At 43.3% G+C, this 10,424-nt stretch overlaps 1 protein-coding gene across 1 annotated transcript; it reads left to right on the top strand.

Annotated features, from left to right (window-relative positions):
- The first annotated feature begins 4,141 nt into the window (after positions 1 to 4,141).
- LOC127291721 (uncharacterized) lies at positions 4,142 to 5,972 on the top strand. The gene is made up of 2 exons (XM_051321037.2): positions 4,142 to 4,477; positions 5,262 to 5,972. The coding sequence occupies exons 1-2, from the start codon at positions 4,142 to 4,144 to the stop codon at positions 5,742 to 5,744; spliced, it is 819 nt and encodes a 272-aa protein (XP_051176997.1). The 3' UTR covers positions 5,745 to 5,972.
- The last annotated feature ends 4,452 nt before the right edge of the window (positions 5,973 to 10,424 follow it).

The raw sequence follows: 10,424 nt of genomic DNA on the forward strand, positions 1-10,424 counted from the left end.
TGAACTGAAAAAATTAACAAAAATGATACTGACCCGCATTTACCATCCCAGTTATGGTAGTTCTTGTAATTTACTCCGCTGGAGCTTAGACGGGGCGGAGGTGGAGGAAGGACGCGATTTGCTCGCGTGGGTCCTTTTTTGTGGCTCATTGGACGACGATGGATGATGTGCTCCTTCAGGAAGGAGGCAAAATTTTGGGGAGGAGCTGTCCGCCGACCAGGTCGGTGCGGACGCACCACTGCACACCCAGGTCAGGTATGTTGGGCCAGTCCAAGTTTGTTTTTCTTTTTTCCTTTCTCATTTTTTCTCTGTTTTAAATCTGAACAGTTTCAAATTTAAACAAATTTTGAATTGAACGATTTTTAAATTTGAACAAATTTCAAAATTGAACTATTTTTCGAATTTGAATACAATTTGAAATTGAACGATTTTCGAATTTGAATAATTTTCGAAATTGAACGATTTTCGAATTTGCACAAATTTCGAATTTGAACATTTTCGAATTTGCACACTTTTTGACTTTGAACATTTTTGAAATTTGAAATTTTTTCAGATTTGAACAAAAAGAAAGAAAGAAAAACAAAATAAGAAAGAAACAGAAAAGAAAAAGGAAAAAATTAAAAAACAAAAAAGAAATAGAAAACCAAAAATAGACAGCGAACTGGGCCTGGCCCAAACCCAACCAGGAGGTGTGCGGTGGCCGGTAGCCACCGACCTGGTCGGTGTATAGGTTTTTCCAAATTTTGTACACCGCTCTCCTCGTGTCCGTCTAATGGACCTACTAGCCGAACTACAATAGGCCCGATCGAGAGCACCTCCCGTCGTCTCTGCTCTCAGTGCAGCCCTCTTCTTTTTCTAAATTCTGAAAAAAAAACTCTCTCTCCTTCCACCGGCGATGAATCAATCTTCGGCCACCTCTCCCCTTCCACCGCCGATGAACCTCCGGCTGAGCCGAAGCATCTTACAGCGTTCCACCGCCCTCGATCCTCTCCACCATCGCCCGTGACGCGCCTCCATAGATGCGTCCGCTGCCCCTCGTCGGGTTCCTCCACGGCGCGGCGCCAGCCTGCGCCTCTTGGTATGGAGATAAAACCCCTCTCCCGTACGATTCTACTAGGATGCTAAGTGGACCTCTACTTGTGCTCACTGAAACTCTAGGATTGCTGAACGGTAACATCGACTACCAACAGAATCTACCCTCTACTGCTCTACAAGTTCAGGAACTAATGCCATGGATTCAGTCGACAAGTCAGAATGGAATTCACATTGGTCCTGGAGGTACCAAAATTTTCATTATCCCTTGGTTATTTTGTAAGAGCTCGTTTGGTATCCATCATTTGGGCCTGAAATCCTGGAATTCATTTTAGAATTTCACAGGTGGGCTGTTTGGTTGCCACAAAATTGGGCCATCATTTCATTTGAGAATTCCACCAAAATAAGACCACGAGTAAACACAATTCCCGAGTGAGACCCGTCATTCGCGTTTCTCTCGTTCCCCGTCCCCCGTCTGCGTCGCCGCCGCCTCCTCCCCCGATGTCCGCCTCGCCGCCTCCTCCCCCAACATCCGCCTCGCCGCCTCCTCCTCCGCCCGCGTCGCCGCCTCCTTCTCCCTCCACCTCGCAGGATCCTCCTCCCTCTACATCGCCCCCTCGTCCACCAACCGCATCGCCGCCTCCATCCCCGATCCCATCTCACCGGTCCTCCTCCCACCGCCTCGTCGGCCAAGAACGGTATGCGCGAGCTTCCCTCACCTCGCTCCTTGCTCTCCCTATCTCTACCCGCTTGGATCTTGGTAGATTTGTACTCTTCCGTAGCTGTACGTAGATGGGAGTTGGTGGAGAGGATTTGTACTTGACGCGGTTTGTAGTGATTTTGGTGATCCGTGGTCGTGCCGACGTCGTGGGGATCCGGGCGAAGCTGGCCGCGTCCGCCTCGCGTGGCTGACAGCTGACTGCGCACCTGCGGCCACGCCCCTGCACGCAAGATGCTCGACCGGATGGTCAGTGTTTAGTTCTTGGACCTGTTTGGCCTAGAATGGGATTCAGTCTGCCACGCACTTAATCCATGTAACTTGAATATTGCTGATGGTAGTGATGATCAGGATCCACTTAGTCTGCTGATGGTAGTGACGATCAGGGTCTCAACAGCTTGAATATTGCTTTCAAATCCATGTAACTTAGATGGCACCATGATAGTATATTGCGTGCATCTTTGGTTTCTGCATAGGTGCATGGTCAGTGTGCTAGGCCCAGGCTCAAATCCCTCCCACGTTTACTATTTTTTAGAATTGATGCTTATCACGACATTGCTGATTAATCCATTTGTTGTGAACTAGTTGTTAGGCTGCCTTTACAATTTTCTCTGGTGGTTGGTGAATTGTGTGTCTGCTACATGGTTCTAAAAATAATGACTCATTTAGCCCCCCCCGACTATGCACCCTGTTGGTGAATTGTATTAGCCGGTAGCAAAAATCATCTTACCTATACACCTAACTATGAATGCTAATCCTAGGCTATAAATGTGTGATAATATAGTGCTTCTTTCTTTTTTCTTGCTCGATCCTTCATGAATTCTTGTTTGCTTGCCTAGTGGTGGTAGGCTGATTGATTGATTCTTAGAAAATATATTTGCAGATGGTTGATCTACCACTAGAGTTATATCATGAGAAGAGGAAGAAAAGGAAGCGGGCAGCAGCTGGATTTTTTATTACCGTAGTTGCAGTAGCTCAACATATGTATTGTAGGAGAAAGATAGTTGAGCTTGGTGATTTCAGTGAGGAAGAGGCCGAGACTAGAATTAGGAGGCAGATGCTTAGGAATATTTACCTGGGTCCAAATCTATATTACTATGATACTCTAAGGTTTACCAAAAGGTCCTTCTTTGACCTATGTGCCATGTTACATGAAAGGGCTGGACTGAAAGACACCTTTCATGTGACCGTTGAAGAGGCTGTGACCATTGTATTGCTTGTACTTAGCCATGGCATGAAGTTTAGGTTGATTCGTAGCACCTATAGGTTGACACTTGAGCCAATTAGTAGACATTTCAATGAGGTGTTAGGAGCCATACTTTCTTTATCCCATGAAATCATCAAGTTGCCAGACCCTGCTACTGAACTACCCGAGGATCACAAATGGAGGTGGTTCCCCGATGGGCTTGGAGCCTTAGATGGCACACATGTTGATGTTCGTGTTCCGGTACACAAGCAAGGTAGATATAGGAATAGGAAGAAGGCCATGACAACAAATGTGTTGGGCGTCTGTGACCGCAACATGAAGTTTGTTTATGTGTTGGCTGGCTGGGAAGGTTCAGCGTCAGATGGTAGAGTGCTGAGAGATGCAATGGATAGAGATGACTCTTTCAAAGTTCCAAATGGTAACTCCTATCTTAGTATGATACAACTTTTGACTAGATATTTGCATTTGTCAACTAAAATCTAATGTGGCCTATTTTCATAAACCTTAGGAAAATACTACCTAGTAGATGCCGGATACACGAATGGTCCAGGCTTCTTCGCTCCATTTAGGAATACAAGGTATCACTTGAAAGAGTGGGCTGCCAATGGGAATAATGCAGAAACTCCACAAGAGCTCTATAACCTGCGGCATGCAATTGCTAGAACGTAATTGAGAGGATTTGGGCTCTTATAAAGATGAGATGGGCTACTCTAAGGGCTAGTTCATTTTTTGGAATAAAAAATCAGGTACCATCTATTTTTTTATTCGAACCATTTGCTGGAACCTTTTGAGTTTTGTGTATTAACATGCCATACTAACTTAATGGCAGATTCGAGTAATCAATGCTTGTTGCATATTGCATAACTTCCTAGCTGATAGGCAAAGAGAGATGGATGATGTGATGTTGCAAGCAGTAGATAATCAGCTAAATAATGTTGTCATTGATGTGGATGAACCTGACATGATTACCCACATTGAGGTGACGAATGAGTGGAACAACAGGAGATTGACCCTAGCTAATGAGATGTGGGCTGATTATCAAGCTAGGCATGGACAAGCTTGAGTTTGCTTGAATGTTGTACATATTTTATTTTTGGTATGTTTCATATATGTCCAGTTTGTTACACTCTCTTATATACATACACTTGCCACTAACTCATTGTAATGTTTATGTACATATAGGGATGGATTCGAGCAATGCTCCCACTAAGAAAGGTAGAAGTTACGTCAAGTGGACAGATGCAATGGATAAAGCTATATTGGATGTGTTTGTGGAATACTTCAACAAAGGAGATCGAGCTCAGAATGGGTGGAAACCCCATGTATACACAGCTGCAGTTAAGAAAGTGATGGAGAAATGCACAGTCGAGCTTACCAAGGATAACGTCATTGCTAGGAGGAAAAATTTTGACAAGCATTATGTCATCGTCAACAATATGCTTAGTCAGAGTGGATTTGGTTGGGACGATGACAAGAACATGATATCCGTTGAAGATGACGTTTGGAACAATTATGCCAAGGTAATCTCTATATCACTTCCTTATTTGCTGCCTTTGAATCATTCCACTATACCGCATCTAGCATTAGTTGACAGAGATGATTAGTTTGGAACCTATGATCATAAGGTCACGTGACCTGTACAGTCTACTGTCTACTGCCTAGTATGTAATAATATTCCTACCGCGAGATGTGTGAGTTAGTGGACATGAGGTTAATTGCAGCATTAGGGACACCATCTCCTTTTCTTTGATATGCTGCGACTGAAGGGTTTAATGATTTCCTGGAATGTTGTTCACATCCTTTTGTGTTAAGCCAATAATTTCAAGCAGCATCATATTGATTGCCTCTTCTGGTCCTAGAGATGTTGTTCTTAAGTATTCTGTTGTGTTACTATGTGGTGGAGTTTAAGTAATGGTCATCATTCCATTGTAGTTCTGGAACCCAAATGATAGCTATGATATTCATCATTGTATACTGTTCCAGGAATGTTTTTGCAATATTAACAGTAGATGATGTTTTGTCTATCTATTCCTAATGCTGCAATATTAAACTGATCTAGGAAGATGGCTTACTAGTGTAGTTTCCTGTGGTAAGTGTAGTTTCTGGTTGTAGGCCTTCTGGTTGTCAAGTATCAATATTTATTTATTGTGTTGTTGTTTTGAGGGGTAACATGCAGTAACTTGTTTTCTGTGTACTGGTGGAACCGTCCATCAGACGTCACTGGTTTTGAACTTATTTCAGACAGTAGCATTAGTTTGACCATACATTGTCATTCATATTCACTGGTTATCCTATTATTTGCAGGACAACAAAGATGCAGCCTCGTATAGGTACAAGGTCATCAAGTATTGGGACATGATCAGTACACTTTACAACAGAGACCGTGCTACGGGCGAGGGTGCAAGGACAGCAAATGAGAGCGCGGCTGAAATGGCGGAGGAGATAGCTAACACCATCGCAACCAATAAAGATGCCAACTCCTCAACTAAGGATGACGAAGATCGTCCAAAGAAGAGGTACCGATCCGATGACTCGGTTGCAATAATGCTTGGAGATAAATTTGACAATTTTACTGCTGTGTTCAAAGCCGATGCTCCTGAGCCGCCACCAAAGCCAGCAAGTCCTGAAGAAATATGGGCTCTCCTTGGTGGAATACCAGAACTAGAAGATGATCAGCTCTTGGCAATATATGATGTTCTAGTTGCCGATGATCGCAAGTTCAAGTATCTATTGGCACTGCCTGAAAGGATGAAGAAGAAGTGGGTTCTAAAGCAAATAAGCACATGATTGGGATACTCCTTTGTAATGTAGCAGTCTACCTGGAACTTATTTAAACTATGAAACTTGTTTAAACTCTGGAACTTGTGATCTCTGGAACTTGTGATGTAGCAGCCTTTGTGATGTGCAACTTATTTAAACTCTGGAACTTGTATTTATTAAGTTGATGCATTTATGTTTTATGGACTAGAACTTGGAAACTTGGATGATATGTGGATTATGATCCATGTTTCGGTATTTTGTAGAATGTTTTAAGGATAAAAAGTTATGAGAAATACTTGTTGCAATCACCCGTGATGCATGCGTTTTTATTTTAGTACATGGAAGTCATTTACAAATTCAATATTGAATTTTATTGTCATTTGCAATTCCTGTGACAACCAAACAAGTGTCTATTTCTGGAATTACAATGTAAATGAAATGAATGCATGAATTCATTTCAAAATGCTACAAATGAAATGAATTCCTGGATACCAAACGAGCTCTAATAGCAATTCTTCCCATAATTCATCATACAATGATTTTGATTTTAGTTAACTGCAAACTACTACGTACTAGGAAAGTTTGAGCAAGTATTCAGCAGCCTAGCACATAGAATTCATAAATTCCGCAAGCTGAAAATTTAATGGAGCTCAACCAAACCTTTTAAGATGCATGAAAATGTTCAAACATGAACTTCCCATGGCTGACCGTAGCGTGAGGGTTTCTGCGGTTTTTGTCTAACATCTTCTATATAGCATGGGACAATGCTGAATAATTAAGTGGTTGAGCCTCCCTGGCCGTATTAAAACTCCAACCAATAATGTAGTGCATGCACATAAGGGTGCTAGTTGAAGAGGAAAACCCAGCATCAAATGAGTTTCCCAGCACACATGTACGATTGGCAAAGCGCTTGTTAGCAGTGGACGTTCAGGCACTGACAGCCAGGTTGTGTGAGTTTTTCTTAAACATAAGGACCAAGGACCGGCTTTATATATAAAGCCCACACGGCAACCAACATCCACGAGTATATAGTCTGGTACCTCACCACATACAACAGATAACACAAGTGCTCATACATAGCCACACAGGCATAACCCACACAACAGAGGACTAGAGACGAACGAAGTATGGCAGTTACGGACGTGTTGTCGTTTCTCCCGCCCTTATCCGCGTGTGCAGGTGTCTAACCCCGTCCCTCGCCTCGTCCAAAAGTGCCCTGTCCCTCGGGCTGACCAATACCCTCCAGTTCTGTAAGTAGATAGGGTGTCAAGGTGGGATCACGGTGGGATTTCCCTTATAGTGTATTTTGCCAATTCTAGTTTAAATTTTGGTGTCAAAATTTACACTAGAAAAAATAAAATGCACTGCAAGTGGGATTTAGGTGGGATCCCACTTGACACCTATAGATAGACATGTTAGGGTGTCAAGGTGGGATCACGGTGGGATTTCCCTTATAGTGTATTTTGCCAATTCTAGTTTAAATTTTGGTGTCAAAATTTACACTAGAAAAAATAAAATGCACTGCAAGTGGGATTTAGGTGGGATCCCACTTGACACCTATAGATAGACATGTTGTACAATGCATCGGCTGGGTTGGAGATCAACTTCCCCTCCATTGCTAGCTTGTTACGAATGTTCCAAAGCGTCCAACATAAGGCCGCGAAGGTGAACGAAGCTAACATACGCAAGGGGCCCGATAGTCCCTGGACTAGGGTAATGAAGTCCCCGGCCCCCGTCGGGTTCCAGCTACATGAGAGGAGTTTCCTAACTCCTGTCCACATAAACCTAGCAAGGTGGCAGTTAAAGAAAATGTGGTCACAATCCTCCAACAAGCCGCAAAGAACACAACTTTGAAGGGCTCTGTGGGACGCCCCAAAACCGCTACCATGAGGATCCCAGCGAATCCGCTGAAATCCGCACGATATCAATTCTGAGACGCCCTCCGACACGATGTGCGCGACGGATCACACACGTGATGCCGGAGGAATTAACACGAGCGGTAACATTACAACATGACTACAATAGAGCCCACAAGAAACAGATATATTACAACAACGACTCCAACGAGTCAAGATACAAATATACAACATAAGATCCAAATCATACAGAAGATCAAATATGTCCGATTACGGACAAGATACAAATTGGACTAAGAGTCCTGAAGATAACCAGTGGCGTCCATAACCCTGCCCAGACCAAGCCGGAAGGGTAACCTCGCTAGCATCATTCTTCATCGTACTGATCTTCATACCTGCCCGGTTATGTCTCAAAGCAGCAATAAGTATGAGTTCATACTTAACAAGACTTCAAGACGTGTAAGCATTCGTCAACTAGTCGTCCTTTGTACTTGAGGCACGCAGGGGACTTAGAGGACGCAAGAGGACGTCATAGGCAATATGGTGGGATTAAGCGGCATCGTACAAACACTAAAAACCTATAGAGACATGTTGGAGATATGCCCAAGAGGCAATAATAAAAGTGGTTATTATATATCTTTATGTTTATGATAAATGTTTATATACCATGCTATAATTGTATTAACCGAAACATTAGTACATGTGTGATATGTAGACAACAAGAAGTCCCTAGTATGCCTCTTAAACTAGCTTGTTGATTAATGGATGATTAGTTTCATAATCATGAACATTGGATGTTATTAATAACAAGGTTATATCATTATGTGAATGATGTAATGGACACACCCAATTAAGCGTAGCATAAGATCTCATCATTAAGTTATTTGCTATAAGCTTTCGATACATAGTTACCTATGAAGGAGATATGCCCTAGAGGCAATAATAAAGTGGTTATTATTTATATCTTTATGTTTATGATAAATGTTTATATATCATGCTATAATTGTATTAACCGAAACATTAGTACATGTGTGATATGTAGACAAACAAGAAGTCCCTAGTATGCCTCTTAAACTAGCTTGTTGATTAATGGATGATTAGTTTCATAATCATGAACATTGGATGTTATTAATAACAAGGTTATATCATTATATGAATGATGTAATGGACACACCCAATTAAGCGTAGCATAAGATCTCGTTATTAAGTTATTTGCTATAAGCTTTCGATACATAGTTACCTAGTCCTTATGACCATGAGATCATATAAATCACTTATACCGGAAAGGTACTTTGATTACACCAAACACCACTGCGTAAATGGGTGGCTATAAAGGTGGGATTAAGTATCCGGAAAGTATGAGTTGAAGCATATGGATCAACAGTGGGATTTGTCCATCCCGATGACGGATAGATATACTCTGGGCCCTCTCGGTGGAATGTCGTCTAATGTCTTGCAAGCATATGAACAAGTTCATAAGAGACCACATACCACGGTACGAGTAAAGAGTACTTGTCAGAGACGAGGTTGAACAAAGGTATAAAGTGATACCGAAGATCAAACCTCGGACAAGTAAAATATCGCGTGACAAAGGGAATTGGTATTATATGTGAATGGTTCATTCGATCACTAAAGTCATCGTTGAATATGTGGGAGCCATTATGGATCTCCAGATCCCGCTATTGGTTATTGGTCGGAGTGAGTACTCAACCATGTCCGCATAGTTCACGAACCGTAGGGTGACACACTTAAAGTTGGATGTTGAAATGGTAGAAATTGAATATGGAATGGAGTTCGAATATTTGTTCGGAGTCCCGGATGAGATCCCGGACATCACGAGGAGTTAGGAATGGTCCGGAGAATAAGATTCATATATAGGATGTCATTTTATGTGAATTAAAATGTCGCGGAAGGTTCTATGGAAGGTTCTAGAAGGTTCTAGAAAAGTCCGGAAGAAACCACCAAGGAAGGTGGAGTCCACATGGGACTCCACCTCCATGGCCGGCCAACCCTAGTGGGGGAGGAGTCCCAAGTGGACTCCCCCTTAGGGGGCCGGCCACACCCCCATATGGGAGGTGGAAATCCCACCTTTGGTGGGAGTCCTAGTTGGGCTAGGTTTCCCCTTTTTATGGGAGGTTTTTGGTTCGGGTCTTATTCGAAGACTTGGAGACCAACTCTTGGGAATCCACCTATATAATGAGGGGCCAAGGGGAGGGGGCCGGCCACCCCAAGCACCACAAGGTGGCCGCACCACTAGATGGCCGGCGCCCCCCTCCCAAACCCTAGCCGCCCCCTCTCTCCTCTATAGTTCCCGCACGCTTAGCGAAGCTCCGCCGAACTTCTCCACCACCACCGACACCACGCCGTCGTGCTGTCGGATTCAAGAGGAGCTACTACTTCCGCTGCCCGCTGGAACGGGGAGGTGGACGTCGTCTTCATCAACAACCGAACGTGTGACCGAGTACGGAGGTGCTGCCCGTTCGTGGCGCCGGAACTGATCGTGATCAAGATCTTCTACGCGCTTTTGCAAGCGGCAAGTAAACATCTACCGCAGCAACAAGAGCCTCCTCTTGTAGGCTTTGGAATCTCTTCAAGGGTGAGACTCGATAATCCCCTCGTTGCTACCATCTTCTAGATTGCATCTTGGCTTGGATTTCGTGTTCGCGGTAGGAAATTTTTTGTTTTCTATGCTACGTTATCCTACAGTGGTATCAGAGCCGTGTCTATGCATAGATGGTTGCACGAGTAGAACACAATGGTTTGTGGGCGTTGATGCTTTTGTTATCTTTAGTTGAGTACTTTGCATCTTTGTGGCATAGTGGGATGAAGCGGCTCGGGCTAACTTTACATG

The sequence above is a fragment of the Lolium perenne genome, chromosome 4 (assembly GCF_019359855.2).
Source record: "Lolium perenne isolate Kyuss_39 chromosome 4, Kyuss_2.0, whole genome shotgun sequence".
NCBI classification, from domain to species: Eukaryota; Viridiplantae; Streptophyta; class Magnoliopsida; order Poales; family Poaceae; genus Lolium; species Lolium perenne.